Below are 14,167 nucleotides of genomic sequence, written 5' to 3' on the forward strand. Positions count from 1 at the left end.
GCGGTTTAAAAATGTTTTTCGTTTTCAAACGTCTAATTATGCTATGACTGTGTAAATAATTTCGAAAAACATGTAGTATGAGCGTATCACATACGATTTGCTATCAATAGAGTCGGCTTATACGATGTTGGGTGGCTGGCAGACATGGCGTGATTACTTCATGAATGTAATCGATTGTGATTACGATTACTTCTGAACCATGCGAGTAGTCGATTACGATTACTTTGGAAAAGTAATCACGATTACTATTTTGCTTCTTAGAACTTATCTTTGGAAGGCAATATAACGATTGCGATGAAAAGGCTTCATGAGAGAAGTTTATTTTTTATTTTTAAACGAGACGTCATGACGTTATTTGCTGTTCATGTCATAATATACCCATTGCATGGTTCATAGAAATAGGCATTTCGATGCCGGCCAATACCGCGCCGCGACACACCAAGACGTCCTACCTTGGCCGAAACTTTGTGTATTTGTCCATTGTCCATAGCCGCGCTGGATGGACGCGACGAATAGTCCTGTCTTCTCAATCTAAGTCCCACAATACAAATACCACCCGGCGCACCCACTGAGGAAGATGATACCTTATGGGCCCATGTGTAGAAATGACAATTTCTGGGGTCGTCTCACGAAAGGTTTTCATTTAGTTTGGGCGATTCCAATATATTTTGAGTTTTGACTATATAGCAGACGGTAGGTCACGAATTGACAACATAAAATAAAGTAACAAATTACGTGCCCTGAATTTTCACGCTGGGCGCAGCCTGACAGCAAATCCATATCGCATCAAAGCGTGTATCTCAACCGTCAGAAGTTTCATTGATCACCCTCTGGGGGCCCAAGTCGGCCATTTTAGGGGGCGAAATGCTGTTTCGGTCCTGATTCTGGTTGCAACCCACACTAACATGGTGTGTACTTGTACGCGGATGGCTATAGTGGCAGATCCAAATTTTGAGTATAAAATTGTGAAATAGCGATTGGTGCCCGTTTTAATTAGGGCCGTATGAGAATAAGATAAAGTAAACATAAAATTTTGCCTATAATCCACTTGATACAGATATTTCGAGCTGCCGTTATACGAGTAACGGCAAATAACGGCTCGGTTATGATTTTTTATCAGTAGCCGTTGGTTTTTAATGCTTCGATGCAGACATGGGGTGATTACTTCATAAATGTAATCGAATGCGATTACGATTACTTCGGAATCACGCGATTACGATTACGATTACGATTACAACAAAATCAGTGAGTAGTCGATTACGATTACGATTACATTGGAAAAGTAATCACGATTACTCACGATTACATTTATTTTGCTTCTCAGAACTAATCTTGGCCGATATATTGGAAGACAATGTAAGGAATTACGGATTGCGATGAACAGGCCTAATGAGATAACAGCTTTGTTTACAAATGATAGTCATTTGCTTGTTATATCATAAGGTACCCATTGCCCAACTTTATAGGGGACGATTTATCGCACGCATAGATTTGCATTCGTGCCAGGTTCGTAACTGTCGCAGCCTAAACTCCCCAATAGGGTGGGGAGCGAGCTAGAAGGAGTCTTAAAAGTATTTCATACATCAACATAAATTGGAGTATTTTCGAGAGATTCAATTAACTTGAAAATTTTCTTCGAGCTTGGCGATTTAATGTAATGAGATCAGCGGTTCTCAACCTTTTTGGACATGCGCCCCCTTGGCGATGATCAAAAAAATTGCGCTTCCTAACCCATACTGTAATTATCGTCATGTCAAAAAGAGCACATCATCTAATACAGAGGTAGGCAACCTTTTTGCTAATCACGGCCACATTTCGACTACTTATGCGCCGAAGTCACGAGTAGCAATGTTATAAAGAGTTGCTGGGGCTGAATATTGTCGCGAAATTTTTCAGAAAAATCACGAATGAATTCCGTAATTAATAGTAGGCCTATAGCAGTATCACATATTACTATCAAATATTTATCCTTTCTTAGCCCATGTGATCCGATTCACCGGTAGAGTTTATGGAGGTGGTGATTTCGAAAATTTAGGGAAATTTATAAATGATAATGCATCTTCGGGTTGGCCAATTGGGATTAGTCACTTCATTGCATGCTGTTATTTCTTGAGCCCCCATCAGGATTGTCGATTGTATCGGTAGTGGAAATATATTGAAATCGTCCAAATGTGCCATAAAAAAATTTCTATAGTGAGGAGCACACGATTCCGACTCACATTGAGAAGGGTGCTACTATATTAAAATCGATAAATGAAGTAATGTTGAATTGCGCGGAGTGCGAAGAAAAATTCAAGATTAATTAAAATCTCTCAAAATGTCGGGAGTGAATTAGTAATTTCAATTTGCATGTCGACGGCCGCCAACACATATAGGCCAACTAATTGAATTAGGTTTCGACGGCCGTGCAATTTCCCTTCTACGGTCGCAGGTTGCCCATCCCTGATCTAATAGTATAGATATGGTATGTCTTACGCCAAGTTTGAATCCGCATTCCAGTTTTTGAGTCTTTAACATATCTGACAAATTTCCCTAAACCTGTTTGAAAATAGCAAAAAACATTGAACAGGACATCAATTAATTTCAAGGTAGGTTGCACTGAGACTAATCCTAATGCTGGTAGTGACTACAGAGAACACGGCGTCGTTCTATACTGCCATGCTAAGCTTGATCAGTATTGGAATTGAATTAAATTGTGCTGATTTAGGGTAGCCTAATTGAGGGCGAAACCGGGCAACCTATATTGCATTCAAGTCTGTCTTAGGCAGTGCAGTTCGCCAGCTATCAACAACAGCTACCCAGCGCACCGAGCTTTAGGCTACTGCCAAAGCTATGAAGTAATGAATGACTTACACGTGGGAATTGCTCTAAATCTTCAAAGAAGATCAAAAATTTGCTCAAACGAAGTTGAAATCAGCCTATACTCCGTTGATCGCGACTGCTGGAGTTTGAATTTGGCGAGTTTTCTTGAATACGAAACAAGTTTCATCTTCAACAATCGTTTTCTTAGAATGGTTGTGAAACACATGTTGAGTCAGAATTCATACAGACTTTGTCAATTTCCCGCGCCCTCCCCCCTGAGAGCCTCCCGCGCCCCCAGGTTGGAAACCACTGCTCTAGATAGCTTGATTTTGAAATGCATACCTCTCCGCCTCAATAAAAAGCATGCATGGTTTATAGGAATATACATTTCGATGCCGGTCATTACAGCGCCACGACACACCAAAAGACATATGCAGTTTCGGACAACGTGCGACTCCACGAAGTGTGCTACCAAAGACCTTGGTCGTGTCCAATGTAAATAGTCGCGCTTGGGTGGCGTGACGAATAGTCCTGTTCTTCCAATCTCAGTCCCACAGAACAAATGCCACCCGCGGCACCCACAGAAGAATGAAGACATGACAATTTGTGTGTGCGTCTCACGAACGTTTTTGTTAGTCTGCTGCGTTTGGCGACTACAATATCTTTTGATTATATAACAGACGGGAGGTAACGAATTAACAACGTACAATTAAATAATTATACCAACATATCAGATGTTATTATTATGAAGCACGTGCCCCCAGCACAACCGGTAAATCTGACCATTGGGGGCTGTGAGAGTAGTAATATAATGCAGTTACCATTTACCAATATTATTCACAAAATTTAGTCATTAACTTGAGAATTGACTAGGACCACCATATGGGGGCCCAAGACCAACGTTTAGAGAGGGGTCCTGATTGTCACTACAACTCACGCTTCAACATGGTGTATAAGCGAATGGCTATCCCGGTAGGTTCAAATGTTGAGTAAAGAATTGCGAAGTAACGATTGGCCCCGTTTCAAATACAGTCATATGAGAACAGGATAATGTGAACATAAAATTCTGCATTTCACTTAATACAGATGCTACACAAGCTGCCGTTACGAAAAACAGCTCGATTATGATATATATCAGCAGCTGTTGATTTGATGCTTCGTCATGGATATCATAATGTTTCATTTGACGAGTACAAAATATAAAATCTTTGTCGGGTGTTCTTACATACGTACAATTACATAGGCCTACACTACTGCTCGCCAAGCGGCAACGGCCAAACTGCGTTCAACTATAGATTACTGACTTACCGTAGCCGTAGGTTGGCAATCTATAGCTTAATTAGGCATAACCTTACATCTATACATAGGTTACTATTTGAAACTAGGAAGAGTGTTGATTATTTTCCCGTTGTGAGGTAAAGGCGTCTGGAGTGCATTGATATACCCTGATATACAGCATGGTGGATGTTCTTACAATCCAGCTACAATTGTACATCCAATATCTGTTTACTACACGTGGATACTTCTTACGCAATGACGAGCAAGGCTAATACTTCTGACATAATAATGAGCAGTGGCGTTTGAAAATCAGTCGTTTGTGCTATCACTAACCTGGTATAATATCTCTTCTTTGTTCACAAATGTTCAGTTTATGTCATAGTCCTTGTACAAATAAAAAGTAATCGTTCTTTCTCAAAGAAATCGATTAGATATGGGAAGTACTCGATTACGATTACGATTACTTTGGAATTTTTTCGAAAGTAATCGATTGCGATTACGATTACTTGAAAATGCTGTAATCGTCGTAATCGATTACGATTACTAATCGCGATTACCCCATGTCTGCTTCGATGTTGAAATCGTCATGTTCTATCTGACGAGTGCAAAATTTCAAACCTTTTTCCTTACTGCTTACTGCTCGCCAATCAGCAACGGTCAGACTTCGTTTACTTAAGCATACCAAAACATCACTACTTACGTTGCTATTTGAAAATAGGCAGAGTGGTGAATATTAAACTGATATAATAAGCCATAGCGGGTGTTCTTACAATCACAGTATTATCATGTACAATGTACATTGTACATTGTACTGACATCGAATATCTATTTACTTCATGCGGATAATTCGTTACGCAATGACGAACCAAGCCGGTACTTGTGACGCAATAATGAGCAGTGGCGCTTGAAAATCCGATGTTTCTGCTATCAATTATCCGTTTTAAATCATTGTTCACGAATGTTTAGTTTATGTCATGGTCATTGCAGGAATGAAAAGTAATCGTTCGTTCACAAAGAAATCGATTAGATATGTGAAGTATAGTCGATTACGATTACTTCGGATTTTTTTCGAATGTATTCGATTGCGATTACGATTATTTGGAATTGCTGTAGGTTAGGGTTACCATATTTCTGTGATACAAATTCCGGACACCCTTTAGCGCCCACTAGCGGATTTAAAAATGAGTTATGACGTCACACTAGCAAAGCTTTGCTGATAGACCAGAGGTCGTCACGATCCGGTTCAGGAGTATGTGGCTGTGTGTTGTGTAACCGGGACCGAAAGCACATGTTCTCAGTCCTTTCCCGCCCAAATCAACAATGATTTTGAGCCCACCATAGGGTAATCGATGCAACTTCTGGGGGGGGGGGTGGGTGGTGGGTGGCTTGCTATATGAATCTGGTTCCTATGTGCATCATGTCGTTAAATTTTTTGAATGAATTCTGTCAATAATATTGGTTGTACGCTTGTTCAATATATTACTATAGATAGTTACTATACTCTTCGCCCACATGAGTTAGCGGTAGAGCTGGTGGTGGAGGATGGTGATGAAAATACAGGGAGCGTAATTGTGCATCGTGAAGTCCGATAAGATCGTTTATCAGTCTTATGCCGGTGCGCACCACGGAGCTTTATAAACTCCCCACATCCAGTGGTTTCCAACCTTTTATAGTCGCAACTCCATCTCCAATTTGAAAATGTTCCGTGGCCCAGATCAAAATTTGACGAGCTGATTACTAATAGAAGTCAGCACCTTTGTCCGGACTTACTCACGGGCTATATTGGAAGCTGATTACGTTCAACATATTCGCGAACCCCAGAATAAAGGCAAACGACCTCCACGTTTGGAACCACTATCTTTGAATAAAACATTTAAACGGCCTTAACGATCTCTAGGAATATACCATTCTCCTATAATTGCGACTACAATTAGGTTTATTCCAGTAAATGAAGGTTGTTTTTATTTATATTTTATTGCAGTTTTTGCGAGGGTGGGGTACTGGGGTAGTCTTCATACTAAAATCAACAAATGTGATGGTGAATCGCGCGTAGCGCGAAGAAAAATATCATGCATCAGTATAAATATTCCCCAAAATAATGTTTTTATGTTGATTTACGAAAAAATTATGAGCCTACGTCGTCAAATCTTCAAAATTCCGGACATTTGGCATATTTTAGAAATTCCTCCCGGACGCTAGTTTGAACAGTGAAATTCCGGACTTGTCCGGGAAATTCCGGACGTATGGCAACCCTACTGTAGGTCTAATCGTCATAATCGATTACGATTACTAATCACGCCCAAGTCTGGTGGCTGGAACCCTCGAAATCGTCATCGGTTCAACAGTTACAGCAAGTAGATATGGATCATTGGTACGGAATAAGTGTTCTGATGATGAAGACCGCCGACCGTAAAAACGCTGCATAACGATTTAGTCCCAGTTATATATATTTCCGGTCTGTCTGTGACAGTGGTCAGAAGAACTTTCGTCGAAGGAGCCATATTTACCCTATATTTTCAATTGTCAATGCCAATCCATTGTGACGTCTAATCCATCATGCGTGGGGACGGGCCCTTCGGGAGGCGAGTCGGAAAACTCACCTTTTTTAGTGAACCCTTCAATATTAGCAGTATTATTTCCAAAGTACCTGTTTAATGAGTGCTACTCCATATTTTGTGACTTGTAAAATAAGTCCTCTTTCGGATATCAGAATGGTAACCCTAGAATGTTTGGATTACTGTACAACTTTGATGTTTATCACAAGGTAGAACCTGATAAGGTGGGCTATACTTCCGCAAATTGGAACTTACGAAAGCCGTATGTCGAAGAGGAACTTCGTACCATCCCTTCTTAGAGGTCCGGAGTGTTGTAAAGAATGGTGGGAAAAATGAGGTTCATACCTGGTGCAATATACATCCTTTTACAAATCGCCATTGTAGCCTTCTAAAAGTCGACAAGCAAGACCCGTTTACTGTTGTTTAAATATTAGTTTATTGATATTGAACAAAAGTCTATTGAATTCAAACCAAACATAATTTAAAGTTAACGTAAACCCAACGATATTTCGCCCTTCAACGGGCCCCTGACGCAGCATGTTTATTCCGGACACCAAAACGGCACCACGACAATATCGTGTCATCAAAGGTTGCAATCTTGGTATTTTTGATTTGACCCGTCTTCTGTAAATCAACAAAGTAAGCAAGGCATTTAAGAGAATAACCACTGAAAGTAGAATCACGTCGCATTTTGCGCATACAGTGTGCAAAAATCAGACTATTCCTACGCGGAACCAGTCGCCGAGGTACATGAACATTCCAGTTGTCGCGTAGTAGATCACAACGTACGTGGCGGAGAATAGGCCTATTACAAACAATTAAGTCAAACGTCGAAGAAAGGAAATATCGTTCTGATACAGGGTCGTTTCAGATAGATGCGGAAGTGATTATAAGCCTACAAGAATACCGATAACGGGATATATCCAGTTGTCCACTGACCAGGTTTCAGCTGCAATTAATATCGAGCGTAATGGCACAAGTGTCCGCAGCCCTTTTGTCTCCAGGGACTGGTCCACGTGTCGTTATTTACCGCGGCGCACCATCCGGTAGCGGCACGTAAAATATTTTTCATATGGCCTTATTTGTATTTGTATTGCAAACAGTATAAATTGCACCTAACACTTTTAAATACTGGTTAAAATTTCGGGTTGGGGACCACTGCACTGTAGCCTATAGTGAATGCAACCATACGATACGTGCTGTGAGGTAAACATGCAGAACGTGCCGATATACTCTGCTTACCGTCGGACCTCTGCAGGCTGCCAACATCTGCAAGCCAAGTAAATATTATAAAGTTTTGTGTTCGACCTACGGAAGGCGTACCACTGCAAGATACACGCATAGTACACTGCACCGTATACACGAGACACACTACGTGCATTAAACAATGTAAGAACCAGGGCATGGTATGGTATGGTATGGAACGCGAATTTTACATACTCCATACTTGCCTTACTCTCTCCATACCATACTAGCAATTTTCCATACCATACCAACATTGTTCCATACCATACTTTCCATACATTCCATACTTTCAAATACTTCAATATCATAAGTATAGTACCTTTTATAGCACCTATATTATTGATATTTCAGATGTCATTATTGCTTAAACTAGCGAATCTAATGCGAATCTAAGTACTGGTAATAGTTTTACAGAGTCTGTTTTGGTGAGGTTTAGTTCACGGTGGTGAGGTGCCGTGTACCTCTACTCTACAGCTTCCGCGAGCAAAATGAGATTGTGAGTAGATTGTTATCTAGTACTGTCCATAAAAGGGACTGGCAACCTACGACCGGCGGGCCGGATGCGGCCCGAAACAAGATTTTTTCCGGCCCGCGGACAGTCTCCCGTCTTACATAATCACTTGCCTAAACGTCAAATTTTAGTGACTGTATGTTATTATATAGGTGTGCGCACTGTGCTGCGTGCGATAGTGGAGGTTAGGCGTAAGTTCGTCGAAGCGAGAAGACTTGCATTATCGGCATTTACGATGTGCTGAACCATAATGAATTTATTCTTGGTAAATTTTTGGTACCGGGCTTATCAAACGCTTTGAAATCTTAATTAAGGATTGCACCGGGAGTTATTTGATCAGAAAGAAGCAGACACGGCGGTGCCTGTATGACAATGCTATTCTCAAATCAACCTGGTAGTCATTATCGGCGAGAAATGGCTTTGAAGTGACATTGCTGTCGATAAAATACATTGATTAAATACGATTTATTCCTTGTATACATGGGCGAATAATTTATCCATTCAGCATTCCGACCCGCCAAGTACCTAATTTTCCTATTTCCTGCCCGCCGACTGGAGAAGTTGCCCGCCCCTGCTCCATGCATATCATCTCATTTCCGGTACATTGGCATGAGGCACATACAAGTTTGAAGTAAACTCGCAAAATAATTTATAGTATAGGCGCACCCATAAAATATCCCAGCTGCAGGCAATCTGCAGCGATCTATAATCCTAATGCGAGATCGAGCATTTAGTTCGTAGCGTCATGATTGCTTGTAAGCTGTCGTCACTCAAGGAATGAGGTAGTTGGAGTAGCCTACATTACCAATTATTGCGTCACATGACAGACTCTACTCGGAGACATCGTGTCTCTCTCAACTCGAGAGAATATCGGATCAACTTTACTGCTGTCATTATTACATCACAAAATCATTCATTCCAAGCGCTCCTAAAACCATTGCACAAGCGTGTATTTGTTCCTTTCCTACACAGCTTTCAATAGTTCACGTTCACACGTAACAAAAGCGATCGACGATCGTATTCCGTGAACAACGAACAACGTACGCTTCATGAAGCTTGCACAGATCACGATAAAATGTATAAAGCACCAATGTATGGAAGTATGGAAATGTCGTTCCATACCATAGATTAAAATCTTCCATTCCATACCATACTTGCATTGTTCCATATTCCATACCAAAATATCGATCCATACCATACCATACTTCCATACCATACCATACCATACCATGCCCTGGTAAGAACAAGATGATAATGATGATTTTCAATATGAATCGATTGGTACGCCTGAATATATGGTGGGGAATAAACATCCATGTGACATCGAATCGTTTCAGGGCCAACGTGATTTTGGCGAATGAGATATATAGAATATAAGATTTGGGTACATTATTTTCCTCTTACGGTCGCATTTGTACTGCTGTCTACTCAGATTGCAAGAACGGGATTATTCGGTGACGACCATTGCCGCCGAGTTTACTGGATACCATTTTGTATGACATAAGACAAACAGAACTAAAATTCCTCAATAAATTTCCAACTATAGCTCCATCTCCCACCTCAAGATACTATATATTGTGGCACACCGACTGAGAACCACTACACTCAGCTTTCATTCGGAAAGAGAGGTAAGAATACTTTTTTCTTTTTGTATAACAATTTTCGGAAGGTTTGTGTGGAAGAAATTTTTTTTTCAAAAAAATTGCGGATGGAGACCAAAAAGGTTGAAAAGCACTGCTGCATGATAATTCATATGCATATGCCTCACGTAACGTTATCGCATTTCTCCAGCGATCCAATTATTGCTTAGTATAAAAAGTATGACTTACACACCTGAAACTTTGGTGGAGTTTTTGGTCAGGAAGGTGGAACCTGCAGAATAAGGATATCCAAATGCAAATGGGTAAGATTTAGTGCGAATTGCATATCTAGCGGCGAGAAATAAAGCTTTTGAATATACATTTACCTGATACTGATAATATGCCGTCGTGGATGGTTATAGCAGAAATATGCGCCAAATATTGCATAGGCTTGCATACGGGCTTAGTGAGATTGTCAATGCTTTTCATTCTAACCTAATATACATAGGCCTGATAGAAATATCACTGCTGCTGATCCACCAGTCAGAGTCTAAGGGCGGAGGTCATAAAGTTAAAATGCTGATCATCTGATGAGAAACTGTTATTCGTGGGATGCTACATCGCTGGAATAAAAGTTGCACCAGACGAATAGGGATAATCCTCGCGCAAAATGATTACCAACTTCATGCGTTACGATTAACAGTTTTCATCAGACGATTAGCATTCTCCTGGATAAGCGAACTTTATGATCTTCGCCTTAAGTAAGCAGTATCCTAACTGCGTGTCCTACAATAGTCACATGAAACACTGCTCCATGCTCATTGGGCGTTGAGCTCAATCACCCACGTTTTCACCACCGTATTGCACTCACAAGCAGGTCGGCGAGATAGCGTAGTGGTAAAACTCACAGCTGCAACACCAATGGGGTGTGGGATCGGGTCCGACCCCGAGGTCGAATCCAGAATTCCCACCCAAGTGTTAGAGGTTTATCTAGGCTCCTCATCGCCATGTGTCTTAAAAAACCTAGAAGGGGGTCGTGCTGGGGGATCAAAAATGATGAATATTGACCTGATGTAAATGACCATTCTAGTCGACAAACACAATGAACACCACAAGCAACAACCACACTCACAAACACTTTGTTAAATGAAATATGGCCTATTTTCCAACGCCGCTGTTACCGTTATAGCACAAACATTAAAATGAACGCACACACCACACACGCACACTGAAACAAATTCCTAATCAACGTCGAAGCCGCATTCTAGCGCTGATCCCAGAAATAGCTGACAAATAATTCCGGTAATTTTAACGGGTGACAGGCGGCAAACATGCTTTAGCTTATTAAACTGCAGCGTTTAATGAGGTGTAATCTACCAGGTTCTTACATTGCCCCATTAGTGCTATTGAAATCTTCAGGGCATTGCTTACAACATTGTCCAATACACTCCCAAGAGTAGATTTAGTCTTGGAGCAGCGTGAAGGTCATGCATGCATCGGAGTGCAATGATGTTTGAAAGAGCAAATGCACGGGTTATTGTGCTTTGTCCATTAATTGCATACACTTGCAACTCGATTTTCTGGGTGTACGCCACACATGCAGATAATTCGAAAAGGGTACGCAGTTATAGACCGTACCTCTCTCGGATCTGCTGAAACTTCGTTTGGACACACTTCTCCTCACACGCCTGAACTTTTTCATCACGATGTCAATAACGGGTGAGTACAGGAACGGGTTCATGGCGCTGTTGATTGGAAGCAGAATGATTGCCGTGACGGCATACGCGATGTCCCCAATTTGAATACCTGGGACAAAATCATCAAGTCATGGGACTTGACATACTGTATACGACCTATATTCAAGTCTCGTATATCAAGACCGATGATTGAAAATTAGGCCCGGACACAGTCTTTTATCTGTCTGTATGTATAAGAAAATAGCGTATATTATGAACAAGAGGCCTTCAATATCACCCTAGAGTTTCACAGAAGTGAATTGAGCCTGATTTTAACTTGATACTGAACAGTGAACACTATGACTTGACTAGGACTCTACCCGTTGCTCTCTAACTTAGACTCGGGCATAACTTCGTGGTGAATTGAAGATGAGCCAACTTGACTCGAGTCCAAATTATAAAAGCAAAATTGACTTGGGACTCGGAACCCTGTGACTTGGTTACAACCTTCTCTTAACGTTAATATAATACGGTAGAAGTTGGGAATTGTCGGTCCGGCACCAAACCATGCTACATTAGGGTTACCGTACGTCCGGAATTTCACTGTTCAAACTGTGTCCGGGAGTAAATTCTAAAATATGCCCAAATGTCCGGAATTTTGAATGCTTGATGTAGGCTCATATTTTTTTCGTAAATAAACATTAACAACATTATTTGTGGGCAGATTTATACTACATGAAATCCTTCTTCGCGCACAAAAAAGGTTGGAAATCACCGAATGCGTGATAATTATATAGCTCAATGGTGCGCACCGGCATTATGCTGATAAAAATGTTATCGGTGTGACAATGACATGAATATGAAAATTAAACTCCCTCCAAGTCATCAATCGCTAACACTGATCGTGTGGGCGGAGAGCGGATCAGAAATATGTAGTGATAATTAGAAGAACCAATATTAATGACAGAATTCATTCAAAAATTTAACGATCAGATGCATATAGAAACCATATGCATAGAAAGCCCCCCAGAAGCGATTACCCTATGATGGGCCCACGATCGGTGTTTATTTTGGCGGAAGGGTGCTGAAAAAAAAGTGGTTTTGGCCCTGGTTAGAACACACAACCACATACTACCGAACCAGATCGTGACCACCTCTGGTGGATAGGCAAAGCGTTTTTAGTGTGACGTCATATTGACCGACAATGTCCTCATAACTCATTTTGAAATCCGCTAGTGGGCGCTAAGGAGTGTCTGGAATTTTACTCCTGAAAATATGGTAACCCTATATTACTTTGATGTTTAAGTACGAGTTGTGCAATATGATAGCGAAGGTTAAGAATCACTGCTATAAAGTCGAACAGTTTAGAAGTTGCGAACTGTCGGGACGGTCGCCGGAGCAGCTGAAACTTATAGCACTCTAGTTACGAGCTGTGCTATAATATACACGGGTCACATTAGCCTGTTAGTCGATTTTCAGGGGTTTCACGATTTCCCCTAACGAATTTGTTGGCTCAGTGCGCAATTATATCTCATCCATTGAAATTATTATTCCTTAATAGCGTATATAGACGCCGTTGTTAAGTTTCAGATAATGAAAAAGTTTACTTACCGCTGACTTTCAGAAAAGCCATGATGCAGATCGGCACCCAACAAATGAAGTCTGTGAAAATGATCCGAGTCACTTTTCTCTGAACGGATCGAGATTTCATCTCCTTCGTGTTGCAACTGTCGACTCTTCTGTGCGTGCCTTGTCTGTGTCAGAACGTGTCACACAAAATCAGGGCTGAGACGCTTCGAATATATATACATACATTAGGGCTGTTCAAAATTAACTTTTTTTTCGGATTCCAGCCAGTCACTGATTAAATTGTCAGGTTACCCTAAAAAACGCTGCACACCAAATTTGGTTCAATTCTAACAAGTATAGGACTCCGCATATCCAATTAAAATTTTTAATTTAATATGTAAAATCAAAAAAAAAAATTTCAAATTTTTCTGCCAACCCCATGAAATTGTTGAGCTTTCTTCAAAGACGTTGCAAAACAAATTTGAGCCAATTCCGACCAGTAGAAGCGGAGTTATGTTAGTTTTTCGATGATATTCCTCGGATTATCCTTGATTGGTGGATAATCCGGGACATGATGTCCTAACACGCGTCAGACACGATGTCCGAGTATCAACACAGGCCGAACACGCTCAAGACACCATGTCCGAACACGCGCCAGACATGATGTCCTAACACGCGTCAGACACGATGTCCGAGTATCAACACAGGCCGAACACGCTCAAGACACCATGTCCGAACACGCGCCAGACATGATGTCCGAACACGCGCCAGACATGATGTCCGAACGCGCGCCAGACATGATGTCCGAACATACCCCCAGCACGAGGTCCAATCGTGTGACAGAGATTATGTCCGAGTGATCAGTTCGCCAAGACCACACGCATCACGAAAACACTCCTACCAGTCAGTGGCGTAGCGTGTTCGGACATCATGTCTAGGGTGTGATATGAC

At 41.2% G+C, this 14,167-nt stretch overlaps 1 protein-coding gene across 4 annotated transcripts in view; it reads right to left on the reverse strand.

The window, feature by feature from the left end:
- Window positions 1-7,047: 7,047 nt before the first annotated feature.
- Window positions 7,048-14,167, reverse strand: part of LOC145450390 (uncharacterized) — a 39,098-nt gene continuing 31,978 nt past the window's right edge. For 3 of the 4 annotated variants that reach the window (XM_080328908.1, XM_080328910.1, XM_080328909.1), the window contains 5 exons: window positions 13,259-13,401; window positions 11,610-11,777; window positions 10,225-10,263; window positions 7,878-7,904; window positions 7,048-7,259 (listed from right to left, as the gene is read on the reverse strand). In XM_080328908.1, coding sequence (XP_080185034.1) covers window positions 7,219-7,259; window positions 7,878-7,904; window positions 10,225-10,263; window positions 11,610-11,777; window positions 13,259-13,401 — 418 coding nt within the window. In that variant the 3' untranslated portion in view covers window positions 7,048-7,218. The remainder of the gene's footprint in view (window positions 7,260-7,877; window positions 7,905-10,224; window positions 10,264-11,609; window positions 11,778-13,258; window positions 13,402-14,167) is intronic. The other variant, XM_080328911.1, reaches the window with a different exon arrangement.

The sequence above is a fragment of the Botryllus schlosseri genome, chromosome 11 (assembly GCF_051294905.1).
Source record: "Botryllus schlosseri isolate E-star chromosome 11, Bs_hap1, whole genome shotgun sequence".
Lineage (NCBI taxonomy): Eukaryota > Metazoa > Chordata > Ascidiacea > Stolidobranchia > Styelidae > Botryllus > Botryllus schlosseri.